The sequence below is a fragment of the Crinia signifera genome, chromosome 3 (genome assembly GCF_055691185.1).
Source record: "Crinia signifera chromosome 3, ASM5569118v1, whole genome shotgun sequence".
NCBI lineage: Eukaryota > Metazoa > Chordata > Amphibia > Anura > Myobatrachidae > Crinia > Crinia signifera.
The window spans coordinates 196300330-196317329 of NC_139219.1; the positions used below are offsets into that span (position 1 = coordinate 196300330).

Sequence of the window (17000 nt, forward strand, 5' to 3'; positions counted from 1 at the left end):
ATCCCTAGAATGAGTGCCTAAAATGTAAAACTTTCACTCCATCTGTTTACATATGTGTACACGGGTGATGTGTATGTAGAATAAAAGTATGCATGCTCCTTGGTTCCTATAATTCTTCAACATAGAGATATTTTTTCTGTACAATACTTTTAGAACTATTTCTGGCAGAAATCCACTACCTTTTACCTTCAATGGTACAGTTGACATTGTCAACACTATATGAAACACATTAACTTACTGCAATGCAATACTGTGCTAATACGACCCCATTTTCCCCAGTGTTACCTTTAATTGAGAATGATCATTGTGCTGCAACTGCTGGGACTCAAGCTCTTCCATAGCTCATAACAAGTCTATGCAGAGGCTCATTCAACTAGCGTGGTGCAAGGTGTGCCTCACGCATAGCCCTGCAGGGTAGGGGACGCTGTTGTCAGCACTTGTCAATCATCTGTTTTTATTACTTTCACTTACAACTTCTCTTTGAAACCTCTTTGAAGCCTGGCATTTTCTGACCACTCGTTTTCTTACCCACACATACATGTACAGATAGGTCCACTCTCATCGTTTCTGCCAGGGCGCCATATCTGTATACCTGCTAGTGCTGGCAGACGTGGATGGGGACGTGTGAAACGCTTGCACGTTACATTGCCGAGAATGGGGCGCATGAGCGTCTTGTGCACATGCGCCCCATTCTGGCAGATGGTGAGACTGATGAGTGCAGCTCCATCTGTACAACATTCATGAACGTAATGTGAGAACTCTTTGTTGATCAGTCACACTGTCCTTTATTAGATTTCAAAATGCTGACAAAACCATAGCCTGTGTCATTGCAGTCAGGCACTTTATTCATTGAGCTATCTGAAATAATCAGCATTTCAACTAAGCAGATATATGTAGTGTGTGGCTGAAAGGGATTGCATAAGTTGCTGCACACTACATAGATCTAGTAATTTACAAAGTAAAAGTAGCTTCATATAGTTAGAAATTTCATAGTTCTTATGCAGGAACAAATAGCTTGAGTACATTTATTGACTGGAAAACCACAGGTCACGAGTTTGTATTCTAAGTATGGCAGTACAGATGTAGCCACGATCATCATTGCTGCGCCATTCGACCCATGCAACATATGTCGACTGGCGCGTTCCCGTTGCACGTGCATGTGTCTTATTCACTCCCGTGGCTTATAGAAACATACTGTATTGAGCAGCAATGGCACGGGGAAGCGTTTCCCTACCGCAGGTGCAACATTAATGCGCCAAACAGGCACGAACTGTAATGTATTATTTAATAATAGCATAAAAGAGAATTTGTGTCCAAATACATTTTCTTGCAGTGTTAAATAATAAATGTGTGTAATAAATTCATGTTCTTACAAATTCAGTCTAATAATGCATCCTGATCTAGACACAGTTATGGTGCTCTGATTTTTTTCTGATACCAGAAATTCCGGAACGCACTATTTTTATGATACTATATTTCTTAGTTGTATACCAATGCTATACGGGCTATTTACATCTGCCAATTCAGATTTGCAATATTATCCTATTGTCCTGAGAACTATTTTATAGCCTTGTTATTTATAAATGTATTATTTATTGTTATGTCTAAGGTTCTGGCTATTTTCACTCATGATCATTCTCTACAATCTTTGATATTTCTTATATTGATTTATCTGTATGAGTTATCAGTCTAATCTAGGATCTGACAAAAATTCACAAATAGTTTTATTATGTATGTTTATTTGAAAACCCAAATAAAGTAAATATATATATATATATATATATATATATATATACACAAATCTTGGTTGGACCGGCACTCCAAGCTGTTAAATGCAGCGGCGCTGGTGCCCTCACAGCTATACAATAGGTGCGGCACTCAGCTATATAATAAAAACAACAATACAGTGTCTTTGTTGTCAATCAACATGTCAGTGCTCAATTTATTGGCACTATTTATCCTGACGATAGTGCCAATAAATAGAGCACTTAAACGTTGATTGACCACAAAAACACTGTCGTTTTTATTATATAGCTGAGTGCCGACCTTCCACGCTCTCTCTTTCTCTCTCTGTGTGTGTGTGTATATATATATATATATATATATATATATATATATATGGGGTAAATTTACTAAGAATACGAATACGACGCAGTTATATTCGTATTCTTAATACGACAGAATACGACACTGGCATCAGTAGTATTTTGTCTAAAATATGAATCGTAAATAGGGCAGATTTACTAATTTGCCGTATTTACAGATTCGTTATCTGCCAATTGTGTTGCCAGTCATATACGTATTCGTATTTAGCGGGCAAATATATGGCAGGCTGCAGTGTAAAAAAAAAAACACAGTGAAAGAGCTGGTCCTGGTTTAAAAAAATCAGGGAACCAACCGAGCAGGAATTCCCTGTATTTTTTAAAACCAGCACCAGGCCTAAGGACTGGCCCTGGTTCCAAAAATATGGAGGACAAAACAAGTAGGGGTCCCGCATATTTTGTGAACCAGCACCAGGCTCAACCAGCCAGCAGAGTAATGCCACTTCCGGGGGAGACTTTTTATACAAGTTATATATAAATATATATATTTTAAAAAATCTTCTTAGGCGCCTGCTTAGATTATTTTTTCAGAGCAAGATAAATGTATATTTACTTATGTGTTTATACACAGAATATATTTGTAGATAGATAGATAGATAGTAAATCATTATGATGGTCCAGTAATTGCATATGAATTTGTGAGTGGATAGCGATTAGCAACAGAGAATTTATTTTACAGATGTTGGCTGATGGCGCTGTGCACCATGACGGGTATGTGTTCCCGTGTGAAAACTGTACTGACCCTGCTTAGATTGTTACCCACCTGGCTGCTGCATCGAACAGTGGCGCCGCTGAATGGCTGCCTAGGCGCTGCACTGCTTGGCGGGCATGTGCCCCCCGCATGTAACGTCTTAATGTAACGTATGTAATGTCCCCCCCTTCATCCCTGTTTGATGCTGCACTGTAATCCACAAAAAAATCCTAGTGTGCGCAATCACACATTACCAATAAATTTGATTCTATTCTATTGTATTCTATTCTAAAATCCTTTTCAGTATAGCTTTATGAAACCGAAAATATATCATATGCGTAACCAAAAGAAAAACTAGGCTGATTTCTCTCAGACATTGCAGTGTTGCTTTTGACTTTACTTGGCAATCAGCTGAGAAATAGTTGAAACCATATGTTATTATGCGACCCAAGGAAGAAAGTGTAAAAACTAGAGAGGGAACTAGTTCAATTCCTGCTACTAAATGATACAGAACGGCACTCAACAAAAGTATCGGGACATACAGTAATGTCAGGTTGCAATGTAAGTATAGTTTATAAGTACAGTAAATGATCTTTTCTTCTATATAAATATTTTATTGTCACTATCATAGTATATTTATTATCTCTAAGTAACGCTCCTATAATTTGTAAATTAAAAATGCAAAATTCATGTGTTCTTAACTTTGCAGAAACAAAAAATCTCCTACATATTTCATGTTGTATACCAAGTGAGATAAAACAGTTTTATTACAGTGTATACACCCGTTAATTCTACTCATTCTGGGAGATTGAATTATCAAAAAAATAAATGCTGTTAGTTAACTGATTTCTACATTATGGTAAAATGTGGTTTCTTGGAGGCACATAGGGGTCGATTCTGCGCATGCGCAAACCCCGACTATGAATGGCCACAGCAATTTGCAATGTCGCCTGGCCATTCACACGGAGCGGTGCAGCACAGGGGCGGACATTGGCGGGCTTGCGTGTCACCCATGTGAATGCCCAGCGTTTCATGGGTATCCCCATGAAAACGCTGGGTGTTCCCATGGATTTGGGTATGGGATGAGGTATTCCGGGGGTGGGTGGATGACGTCACATGACGTCAGCCGTCCGCCCTGTCTTCTTCCCGCTGCCCACAAATATAAGTCAGTGTCCACTGACATATTTGCGAACCCGGAACAAATCATTCAATGGTCACCGACGAGGGGATGTGTCTTCGTGATTGCAAGGGGAATTGGCGGCAAGGGAGCGTGCATTTGCTGGTGCAGCAGGGCGGTATTACGATGACTCGGTAAGCTGCGAGCTTCGCAGCTTCCCAAGTAAACCAGAATCACCTCTATAAGGATATAGTTAAAAGAGCCTTCTCACTTTGATGTATTGATGTATTGGAAAGCCGATTCTAGTCATGGAGCTGCTTCTTGAGAATACATTCTGTAACATATAACATATAACATATGTTACTGAAGGCACATTGATAAACAAATATCAATGTGTCTATGACATCAGTTGTACCAACCCGGGGCATTTTTTCAATACCGGGATTCGTGATCGAAAAATGCTCAATTCCAGGATTCCCGGGATTGGCATCAATAATTTAAATAAAAATGCCCAGGCCCCCCAACCGACTGCTGTGCACAATTACTTACATGGTCGGTCTGGCAGGCGGTGCGGCCGGGAAAGGAGGTGCAGCCAGGGAGCGGGGCTGGTGGTGTGGCCTACGCAGCATGACTTCTGACATCATGCAGAGCCTCACACCAGGTCGGGAACAGCCAAGCAGCATCTGAGCTAGTGCTTAGATGCTGCCTGGCATTAGACTGCACATGCGCAGTATAATCCCGAAATCCCAGGTTTATAAACTCTAATCCCGGGATTGAAATCCTGGCGGTGTTGGGGCCCAATACCGGGATCCTGCCGATCTCGATCCTGGGATTACCCATCCTTGTACCAACCACACAAATGGAGGATCAGCTTTGTTATTTATTCTAAGCATCTCCTGAGGCCTGCAACATATGGGCTAATACTGCCACTTACTGTAGGAAAGGATAAATGTCTGATGTGGTCAAGTATATAGGAAATAAAGATGACAGTTGAGCAAAGTGCTGAGATCATTCCCACAGTACATTTACTACAGTCAAAATATGGCCAAAAAGTCAGACCAATAGTGGTGGTTTATGGTCTCCTCATAATAGCAATTACAAACACACCAGATTATAATCCAATCAATTTCTATTAAAGTTATATGAGTACCCTTCCTCATCTTTTTTAAACCACCTACTTTGTGATATTGCAGCATGTGGCTACCATTGCAATTGCCACTCTGTAAAATGATATACATATAAAACTTACAGTTTAATGTACAATTAATGAATATAACTGTTGGAAATCTTTACATACCTTGTGCACACATTTAATGTGACAGCATTGATAGTTTTTTCATCATGCACAGTAACTCCTAAATCAAAAGACTCTTTACTTGCAGTGGATCTACGTGCTCTGCGGTAATCAGAACTTCTCAAATTATAGATGATGTGCAGCTAAAGGTGGATTAAAGGTACAGTACTGTTACAAACAATACAGATTCACAAAGATACAGTATTTCATCTTTTCACATGTAGGTTTATTTACAATGGGCAGTGCAAGTCATAGCTTGGTTTTCTAATGCATCCCACCTACTAGATACAGAAGTTTGAGTTCTTAATGGTTCTCTCTCGTTTATTGGTTATGAAATGATGGGCACTAATGGACCTAATGGTGTGTACACACGTTAGATGTGCCTTAAGATCCTATCCACGATCTGATCAGATAGGATCGTGGATAGGATCTTAAGGCACATCCGATTTGCATCCTATCTTGACTATATAGTGCAGATCTGCACTATATAGACAAGGCAGCCAAGACTTTCTGGCTTCCGATACGTGAACGCGCATCGGGATCGGATCGGGATCGCAAGGGTTAAAACCCTTGCGATCTGCATCCGATGTTGATCCGATGCCGATCCGATGTTGACGATATCGTCAACATCGGAAAGGAAATCGAACCGTGTGTACACAGCATTAGACAGGGCTGGGCAACACCGGCCCTCCAGATGTTGATGAACTACACATCCCAGCATGCCTTTCATCAGTTTCAGCATGGCCACATAGCAAAATTAATGCAAAGCATCCTGGGATGTGTAGTTCACTAACATCTGGAGGGCCGGTGTTACCCAGCCCTGACCTAAGACATCTTGGCTTGTAATAGGGCAGGCCCTAATTCCAACTAAAGCAGCCCATACACGCTGCTTTGTGGGCGTGCTTTCCGTGCTGTACTAGCACGGATCACATTGCATTGCATTGCATGTGCATCCGTTGTGCATGCAATGCGATGCAATGTGATGAAACCTAAGTACAAAAAGTATGTGCAAGCACATACTTTTTGTACATAGGTTTCATCACATTGCATTGCATGCACAACTGGATGCACATGCAATGCAATGCAATGTGATCCGTGCTAGTACAGCACGCCCACAAAGCATCGTGTATGGGCAGCTTAATACATTTTGGCTACATGTATTGTGGCTTGCAAAAGTATTTAGCCCAGTAAAAAGTAAACCTATATGTGTTTATTGCAAATGGCACTTAGCTTGGGATTCAGTATTGAATCCCGGCGGTCGGGATCCCGGCGTTCAGAATCCCGACGCCGGAATCCCGACAGCCGAAATGCCGACAAGGGGGGGACGTGGATCGCCCCCCCTTGCGGGCTCGCTGCGCTCGCCATGCAGCGGGCCCGGTGCCTCGCTACGCTCAGCACACTAATTTATTCTCCCTCCAGGGGTGTCGTGGACACCCAGGAGGGAGAATGTGTCGGCATTTCGGCGGTCGGGATTCCGGTGTCGGGATTCTGAACGCCGGGATCCCGACCGCCGGGATTTTAACTGCATCCCCTTAGCTTGAATCAGTAAGCTCATAGTTTTCTAAACGCATATAGTAATTCATGATTTGTCTTAAAATTGCCCCGTCTGTGGGAACAGTATCCCCAGCTAAATATACCCCTTTTTGCCTACTTCCAATCCTGCAGTTATATTTTAAAACTCATTCCCAAACTCTTGACGAAGATAAGACGTTTGATATTATGGTGATTAATCGCAGGGGAGGCCTTATACCCACTTCTTTACTCTACACTTACACTCAGACAAAATTTGACCTTTCTTACTACGGGTCTGGCTTGATGGTGCGAGAATTTCCCAGATCATTCAGTAAAGTCCATTATTAAATCATCGATTTCATTGAATAAGCAGATGATATCTGCTTCATATTCTTTATATTCTTCATATTCTGCTGCAATTTAAAATACTACACAGGGCTTACAATACACCCAAACTTCGTTATATAATAGGTGTCTCCGACAATGCTAAAAGTTTCAAGTGCTCCTTTCCGGAGGCAGACATGTATCACTGTCTATGGTCCTGTGATATAGTACACTCATTTTGGATGGAAGTACAACATTATATTAACAACACACTGAGGGTGTCATTCACTGTGACCACCTCTTGGGCGTTTTGTAACATTTACCCTTTTGGTAACTCTATAACTCTACCTCAAAATACTCGATGTCTCCTAGCTAGAGTTGCCGCGGTGGGAAAAAAAACATACTATCTAGATGGATTGACACTGACACATTGACGCTACAGCCTATGCTTCCTAGACTACGCTTTCTATTTCAAATGGACTAGGTTAAATGTTCGATTGACATAGAATTTTTTCGATACCTGGTTACCTTATGTTCTTTTACTTGCTGACTCTGATAAAGACCGTATTTCACAATTTGTTAGGCTCTTTACTTGGTATAACATGTCTACTTTAGAACAAGGACACCCTACCTTCTGAATCCATATGCATAAACCCCTTTTATGATGCTTAGTATTTCTTTTCTATTTTGATTAATTATCTATTGTTTTTTTGTTTGTTTGTTTTACGATGTCATCTATCGACCACACCCGGATGACTTTGTGATTATATTACCCTGCTATGCATGTACCTACCTTGTTACCATTTATTATTGTACGTGTACCATTTTTCTCCTTTTCAATAAAAATATTATTTACAAAAAAAACTAAAATGACAACAAAATAATAAGAATTAAATTCCTGTCCGATGGAAGCTTCAAATTTATAGTAATGGAAGATACAGATGTGTTTCCATAGGCAAACATGGGGGAGGCAATGATACAATGCATCCGCAAAGTATTCACAACACTTCACCTTTTCCACTATTTGTTAAGTTACAGTCCTATTCCAAATTGGAATACATTTATTTTTCCCTCAAAATTTGACACACAAAAGCCCATAATGACAATGTGAAAAAGTATTTTAGAGATTTTTGCATACTTATTAAAAATAAAAAAAACTTAGAAATTATATAAACATAAGTATTCACAGCCTTTGCCATTAAACCTAAAGTTGAGCTCAACCTTCCAAAAGGACAAGCATCTCTGCAGCAGTCCACTAATTGGGCCTGTATGGTACAGTGACCAGACGGAAGCCACTGCTTAGTAAAAAGCACATGCCAACCCGCCTGGAGTTTGACAAAATGCACCAGCTACTTCTACAAAGTTTGCTGTGTGTGTAGATCTGGGGCCTCAACCAGTGCTCTGGACCAGAGAGTTTCTACCAGGAAGAAGAGAGAGTAGCCTTACAATGAGGCAGGAGAATATGTGCTTAGAACATGCTGTACTGATTCTATTATGTTTGTGTATTTATTTACAATGGTGCAGTTATCTTTTCCTAACCAATGTTTACTTTAATGTCCATTGCTGGTTCTAGATTCTTCTACCACTCCCCAGACTCCCACACTTGCTCCAAAGTTCTGTAGAGTGTGAGATTGTGGACTGCATTTTGAAACCCTCCTCTAGAAATCCTGCATTTGCCAGTTCCTGGGTGACTTTATTCTCACAAATAAAAAAGTTGGAAGATACTAATGTGACCAGTTTACTGGGCAGTTGCTGGAGGATAATCTTTCAGCAGTTAGCACTCTCAGAAGGAACTCCCGGCACATCTGCTTTCTTGTTCCCTTCCATAGTGCCTGCTGTGAAGCTGATAATTGCTGTCGGAGAAATTTAAATGAAACAACTCTCACCTTCAAGGCAGCCACTGGAGAAAAACCTAGCTGCAATGTTGATATTTTGCTATCAATATATATCAATAGTTTACAAATGTTATTTTCTCCAAGTAAAATCTTGTTGGATACATTCAAAATAGATATTCTTAACCCACTGTAATTCAATCATAAAAACAAATGACTTGCCATCTTGTGCCTTATGGTATATTGAGCCTATGTGTATAAGGACTAATTTGTATTGACCTAACATTTGGCTTTCACTTAGCCTTAGAGGCGGATATACTATTGGTGCAGGAGGTACATTGCACAAGGGCCCGAGGACTAATACGGCCTACACACATGCCGATATTAAGGCATTTTCTAAGCGATTTTGCTTAGTTTGGCAAAGTCGCTTAGCAAATGCCCTCACATCAGTGTATGTGTGGGGGCTGTATCGGCATCCGTGCGCGTCCCAGCGCGTCTTTATCGCTGGCCGAGATTGATGGACAGTGTCCATTAATCTCGGCATCGGCAGTGTTCTCCCACCGGAGAACACTGGCGCTGTCTGCTCGCTTAGCACACAGAGCTGACAGCTCGCTCTGTGTGTGGGCTGTCAGCTCTGTGTGCTAGGCGATAGCTGCACAGCACAGCCCGACCTAGCATAGCTAGGTAGCCCTGCACACATCGGCATGTGTGTAGGGCCCATTAGAGGCCCACTGTTGCAACCTTCTGCTGTGTTGCATATTGTAAACTTGGGTTGGAGTGGAGAAGAGGAGCCCAAATTATATATTTGACCCTTGGCCATCCAGTCGCAAGTTCCGCCACTGCTTATTCTCACCTGTGAATCATTAAAAAATGTCAGCTTTCATTGATAAAATTTCCCCTTATTCAAATAACTTTGGTTATGTGTGAGCATGATGTAAAACTGAAGATAAAATTATAGACATGCACAATACAGGGAAATGCTACAAAATGATTTCAGCAAAGCAAAATCCATTTGTGAGAAAATATAAGCTATCATATAATATGATAGCATCATACTACCGAGGCACTGTGTAAACAAGGTCCGGCCTCAAATCTGAGCACCAGAGCAAGGATACTTGTAAAGAAAGCACAGAGAGGCCAGCTATCACTTTCACAAAAGAGTTCTGTGGCTGAACTGCAGTGAAGGTGAACAAGTCAGTCATATCAAGAGCTCTGCATGCTATTGGCTGGTCTGTATGGGAAGGTGGTTAAAAACAGGTAATTACTGAAGAATTACCTCTTCAAAGCACACCTGGAGTTTGATGGAAAATATCATGCTGATACAATTAAAATGTGGAATAAGGTTTTATACATGTAGTTACTACAGGTCAACCTGCTTCAGTCTGTTAGAAAGCTTTGGAGAAAGCTCAGCTTTCAGCACGACAATGATACTAAGCACAAGGCCAAAGCAACACTGTCATGGTTTAACAACTAAAAGTGTGAATGCTTTACAATTGCCAAGTCAAAGTCCAGATTTCAAATCAGCTGAGAATCTGTGGCACTATTTAAAAATAGCTGTCTACAAGCATCATCCAACCAACCTGAACAACCTGGAGCAAAGCTGTTATTACAGAAACCTACTAAGTACTGAACAAGGCTGAAGTGTTTAAATACTTTTGCAAGCAGCATTTTTATATATTTAATGTATATTTTTCTTTATTAAAACAGCAAGTGAATAATGAATTATAAATTTAAAAATGAACATTAACATTTTTGCAGGCAGTAATTTCAGGTTTCTTTGGGGTATTTTATTACCCCTGTATGTGTTCTAGGGTTAATAGTCTACTAGTACACAATAATAAAATACTGTCTGGGGACTGTTGGTTTCCTTTGTAATGTGAGTGACCACAAGTCCAGTGAGGTCCTTCTACAACCCCTGTATTTCACCACTTTATAGCAGATCCCAGACCACACTTTGGGCCTAATTCAGACTAGATCGCAAAGCACATTTGTTCTCTAATGGACAAAACCATGTGCACTGCAAGTAGGGCAAATGTAACTTGTGCAGAGAGTTAGATGTGGGTGGGTTGTGTTCAAACTGAAATATAAATTGCAGTGTAAAAATAGAGCAGACAGTATTTACTCTGCACATTAACAAAATAACTCACCCAAATGTAACTCTCTCTGCACATGTTACATTTCCCCCACCTGCAGTGCACATGGTTTTGTCCATTAGAGAAAAAAATAGCTTTGTGATCCAGTCTGAATTAGGCTCATAACCAGCATTGACAAATGTATGTTAGTTTGAATGCTGGCAGCAGACGGTCAAGCAGGAGGGGAAATGTGCTGATCTCAAAATGGCTGCACTGTCTGCTGGCTATAATGCAGGGCCAAGCAGATAAATGTGTCCAAGTTTTGTAATCTGTGAAGGGGTAACCAGCGCTAATAGCAGACAGTAATAAAAGCTATCCGTCTATTACTGTCTGCTATTAGCGCCGGTTACCGCTTCACAAATTTTTGTATCCAAGTATTATTAGGTTGGGCGTTCACCTGTCTGGGGAGACCAGCTGCTGTTGTTATCGCAAGGTTTTGATAAACATTGTTTGTATTTAGGTTTTGTAATCTGTTATAGTGCAGCAATTAACACAATGGCGGAAATTTACTAAAATGTGTATTCTACTTCACATGTGATGTTGCTATGGGAAACCAATCAGAATCTACTTATTTATTTAGCACCCTCTAGAAGATAGTAGACATACTAGATCTGATTGTTTGCCCATAGCAACATCACATATGAAGTAGAATACACAACTTAGTAAATATCTTATCCAATGACCAAACTGTCGGGGAAATTGGATGTTCCTGATCATAAATGCCATACCTCTGAATTGGAAAAGACTTAGCACAAAAGACAGCAACAAAAATGTAAGATGGTTAGAATGTTTTGGCTGGGTTATGAAGTGATTTCCAGAGTATGGGCTCTAGTAAAATCTTGGGGGCGAGCAAGAGAGGAAGTGACAAGGCTGTAGAAGAGTTGTTTGTCAGAGGAGGTGGGAATAGGGATAGAGATGAGATTGGAGACTTTGTAGATGAGGGCTGAAGAAGTTAGTCAGCATTATCTGCTATTTTTTAACAATTTATATTAAGAAAAGTTATTTACTGTACATGAGACACATTTACCTGTAATATGGCCAATCCAGCTCCCTCTGCGTTAACTGTAACATTGATATCTTGACCAGTAGTAATCTGTAACTAAAACATCAGTTTTATAGTGACTCAACAAGTGACACATTGCAATAACCTAAGCATTAGAATTTAAATGCAGATACTGAGCACTTTCTGAACATCGATGTGTCAATGTGTGTGTGTGTGTGTGTGTGTGTATACAAAGTTACAATGTGTGTGTATGTGTATACCGAGTTACAAAATTATATTTAAATATTATTTAGGAACACTGTTTCAGAAGTTCCCACAAATGTGTTGCACTTGTAGTTAACTTTGCTTCAACCCTTCTATCCAGTTCATCCAAAACATCAAATATCAGGGATTTATCAAATAAATCCCACACATCATTTCACCTACTTAATGGTGTACAAAAAGGTATTCTGAACCAAATTTCGAGGCATTGATCGAGCCTTGAGTAGGCCACTGGTGGTATATTGCCACACACCAAACCCTAAACTTAAATACTGCTAAGTTTGTTTCATTTAAATGCAGCCCGCACGAACGGCCGCCCCCCCTCCCTCACTCGTGGATTCACCTGCACACATATGGACCATCGAATGATTTTGCAGGCGCTCGCAGATCTAAGACACCTCTCTGGTGTCTTAGATCTGTGGGTGCCTGTACGGGAAGCGGGTGGGGCAGCTGACATCCACTGATGTCAGCTGTCCGCACCCCCATGCCCGTATCACCAGCGCATTAGCATGGGAGAGCCCATCGTTTTCATGGGAACTCCCATGAAATGCTGGGTGTTCCCATGGGTGCGACCACGGCCCACCACCCGCCGCCCTCCACCTGTATTGCTGTGTGCAAGAGGCCGGCGTATAAATAATTTGCTGTGACCGCTCACACAAAGCTGCTGCACATGCGCATATACTATACTATATGTGCATGTGCAGTTGCAAAACATCGCTCCACTGTGCGAACGCACAGACGAGAGAATGATCCAGAATAGGGTCCATAGTTTCTTGTTTGTGTGATAAAATAAGCTGTCCTGGTACGCCCCCACAGGCTTACCTATTTATCCTGCTGCTTAATAAGTAATTAATCATCTTCCTCAATTAATATTACTAGTGCCTGAATAATTAGTGTGTTTTTGGATGCAGCCAAATACCACTGAATCCACCAATATGCTAATATGCTAGTCAGATCACTAGTTATTATATTAAATAATTACAGCAGTTATCAAGATTCCTTTAGAATAAAAAAAAAATACATCATTGGGTCTGTGCATACAGTATTCATCAGTATTATGCACATCTTCTGATGTTAAATATGGGAATATAAATAGCAATTACTGTAGTTCCTTTGAATTTACATCTATAAGCATCCGAAAACTGGCAAGTTTTTTACCTCTGGAAAGGACCAGAAAAGCGAGAGTTAAATGCATCACCTGTTTGGTTTGAAGCATCAGGTGATTTTGAGGATTGAGTATAAAACTTGAAGGAGAATTCATCTGGTTTCCTTCCACTGAGATTTGTAGCTCCGGTTTACTGACAGAATACTTAGATGCAAAGGAAGACATTGCCAGCAAAGCTGCTATAGTATCCTATGAAGACATTGCAATTGTAAGCAAAATTAGCCTTATTTAATATAACCCTTCATTGTTGGGGATATGAGATGAGATTGGTAGGTCAGTAGTGCAAATAAAAACATCATTAATAATATTCATTAAATTCACAACGAATCCTAAAATCTAAAACATTTCATCTAAGCAACTTATAAAAATAAACAATTTTTCCATTATTAGTTTAGTATAAAAATATGCTAATAACTTGCAGAACCACCTTAAGCAACAATAGCATGAAGTCATAGTCTTCTATATTGGTCAGCCTCTTACTTCATATTTGAGGAATTTTGGCTCGTTCATCCTTACAACACTGATTTTCCTTTGTCATTATTTATTAAACAAATAAGCGAATATGAAGAAGCCATGTGTTAAAAAAGTGCACACTTTTTGCTTTCACATACATAAAAGAGGATAGTTTTAGCTCGGCAATGATCAAGTAAATATGTAATTACTTTTAAAAGAAACACATCAGGGTACTGGAATGGTCAATTCAAAGTTGAGAATGGAATCAAATTAACATATTATGCCAGGACATTAATAAAGCTGTGCACGAACAAAGGTCCACACATTACAGAACATTATTGCTCAGATACACAACAATTACTACTTCCAGTTAGTGCTGTTAAAAGTGATTCTAAAAGTTACTGATTTATGAATGTACTTACACTTTTATACACATGACGTTTTCACATACGGTACCTCCCAACTTATAGACATAGTCCATTGAGACTCCTGTGCGCAGCTTGGTGGCCATGCCCCCATACCCCCAGTCCCTCTGTCTCCAAGGATAGACTCATGCACACATAATCTATTCACTGCAAATCTGCTGACATGGGGACACCCAACTACCCCCCCCCCTGCTGACCAGTGACAGTTGGGGGGTATGGTTTTGCATGACAGGCAGCGTGGCGGAGGGAAATGAGGCTGGGTAGGGACAGTGCAGCAAGTGCGCCTGCAATATCAGTATCACTATGAGCATATAGTCTTATGCATCCTATTTACATAGTGATTTGAGTGACATACACATTTTAATGGAAAAAGTTGCGTGAAAAATGCTCTGTGATACCAAGTCACAACTCATCATAGCGCAACTAGAACAGCTGTTTAACGCAACTTCAGCAAAGATGTAGGAAGAGAGACTGTAGCATGTATAATAAAACATTGTGATTCAAATCAATATTTTCATAGTATTTACTGCACATTTAAATGGACATTGGGATTTGAATGGAAATTTATAATTTTTTAATGGACAGGGGGTCATAAAGGGTTAACTGCTCCAAAAATGTATACTCAATGTCACTATCCCATTTATAATTCCTCACTGTCTGTAAATAATGTAACTTCATATGTAATTGATAATACTCTGTATGTCAATGAACTATGGAAAGTTTATCTAACGTACAATCATTTGTAAACACACATACAAGTAAAGCAAATATGTAGATAAATACCATCTGTAGATGATGAATGACTGTCAGGTTACATACATTTAATATTAACCTTAACTTTGTTTTCTATTAAGTCTTAAAATGAAACAGATTTCATGCAACAGACATTTCAAATAAAATTCTCAGAATAAAAGACAAAAAGTATTACACATAAGTGGGACATTTATTGAAGCTATATGGAAGTGAAATGTTAGCATGTAGGCAAAACATGCACTTACAGTCGACTTAAGCAGACTTTTACAAACTACAGTCTTGATTTAAAATGGAAACCATTTTTTGCCAAGCGCCAGCCCCAGTAAGCCTTTGGAAGGAGACGTGCATGTGTCCCCTTACAACGGGGCTCCCCGGGTCGCCGCCACGTTCGCCCACCTACCCGCTCCCCCCCTAACCCTGCCCATCTCCCTGAAGCGGAGATGGGCAGGGTTCCCATCCCCCTCCGATGGGAAACTGGGATGCGCATCCCAGTCAGATGTAGCGTCCACTCGCAAGCGTGGGTGGTCTGGCGAGCCCATCCCTATACTAATCCCTTCCTCTAACCTTCAAGTCCCCCTAAGTGAAGAACCTTCCCATCCTGCAAAGTAACCCAGATGTCATCATTGTGAACATGTTGACATTCTGATAATGTAGCATTGACATTTCAACAATGTTGATATCATGGGGGCTGCTATGCTAACCCTACCTCTAAGCCCGGGGAGCGGGTGGGAGATTGAAGTCTCTGCGGCTGGATGTTTAAACATCCAGCCGCAGAGACTTCAATCTCCCACCCGCTCCCCGGGCTTAGAGGTAGGGTTAGCATAGCAGCCCCCACTGACTTTTTAGCAACTTTTCAAAAGAGCTGTTCACATTCATTTAACCAATCTTATTTTTCAGGTGTTTTTTCTTATCTTTTATCTGCACTATTCTCCTATCTATCCTTTTAGCGCTCATTACGCACCATATTGTTCTAAATTTTTTATTGAGCTGCTCCCCCCTTGTTTTAGCACAGTGCCAACCACTATATAATGTTGATATCATAAATGTCAACCCAGTGGTAACGACATTGTGAATGTCGTCCTTATGACTTCATCCCTAATAATATATATACATACCTCCAAACATACTGTTACGGAAATCGGTAGTCCTGAGTGGCAAAGCCACATCTGCTGCCAAAAAGCATTGTGGCACCATCAAAAGGACGTGGCTTCATGGGAAATTTTCATAGATACTGAGAAGTGGTGTGTACATGGTTTTTCTCCTCCTTTAGTGTTTTTACCCTTTTTTCCTGTTATCACGGGTGTGGTATGACCTTACGATAGTCTGCACTCCAACAGTCCTTAGACCAATGTCAAATCCCCAGTGCTGGGTCTCCAACAGGTGGGGTGTGAATGCTACGAAGCCCCTTGTGGGCTTGGTGGCTCGCTGCAGTCACCACAGGGGCTATTCTTCCTCTATGGGTTGTGGACCCCCATGAGGGAGAATAGCCCCTGTAAGTCGGTATCCCGCCTGTCAGACTTTTAACAGTTGAGATTCCGATGTCAGTCTACTCCCGACTATCAGGAGGCCATCCTGCACCTGTTAGTACATAGAGCCTAAAGTTCAGTGCCTACCAATTTGTAGAATCATACTGCACTCAGAGAGCTTACATATGAGGAGGTGATGTGCTGTTTAGATGCTAGGTCTGCCTCACAGCTAAAGAGGAACTCTAATGTGAGATATTGCCAGAGAGACTTTCTTTTTATGATCTGTTTAGTTCATGTATGAAAATTGTATCCTGTGAACCAGTACATTATAATATTGAGATTTGTGTGCAGGTTGCACGTAATATATGACTAATTTTATGGTGTGTCTGAGGCATGTGCCAACTGTCTACTCCAGGAGATTGTCTTCCCACTAATCCATCTTTACAAAAGGTACAAATGCAGTTCACAAA

At 40.6% G+C, this 17000-nt stretch overlaps 1 protein-coding gene and 1 long non-coding RNA gene across 5 annotated transcripts in view; one reads left to right on the plus strand and one right to left on the minus strand.

Annotated features, from left to right (window-relative positions):
• The window catches only part of LOC146064098 (CD109 antigen-like), a 216304-nt gene that overhangs the window by 18656 nt on the left and 180648 nt on the right, over window positions 1-17000 (minus strand). For 3 of the 4 annotated variants that reach the window (XM_083177197.1, XM_083177196.1, XM_083177199.1), the window contains 3 exons: window positions 13467-13622; window positions 12032-12103; window positions 5208-5347 (listed from right to left, as the gene is read on the minus strand). In XM_083177197.1, the coding sequence (XP_083033323.1) occupies window positions 5208-5347; window positions 12032-12103; window positions 13467-13622 (368 nt within the window). The remainder of the gene's footprint in view (window positions 1-5207; window positions 5348-12031; window positions 12104-13466; window positions 13623-17000) is intronic. The other variant, XM_083177198.1, reaches the window with a different exon arrangement.
• Window positions 3226-8938, plus strand: LOC146064099 (uncharacterized). The gene is made up of 3 exons (XR_014471748.1): window positions 3226-3354; window positions 5293-5364; window positions 8614-8938. It is a non-coding gene; the product is annotated as an uncharacterized LOC146064099 (long non-coding RNA).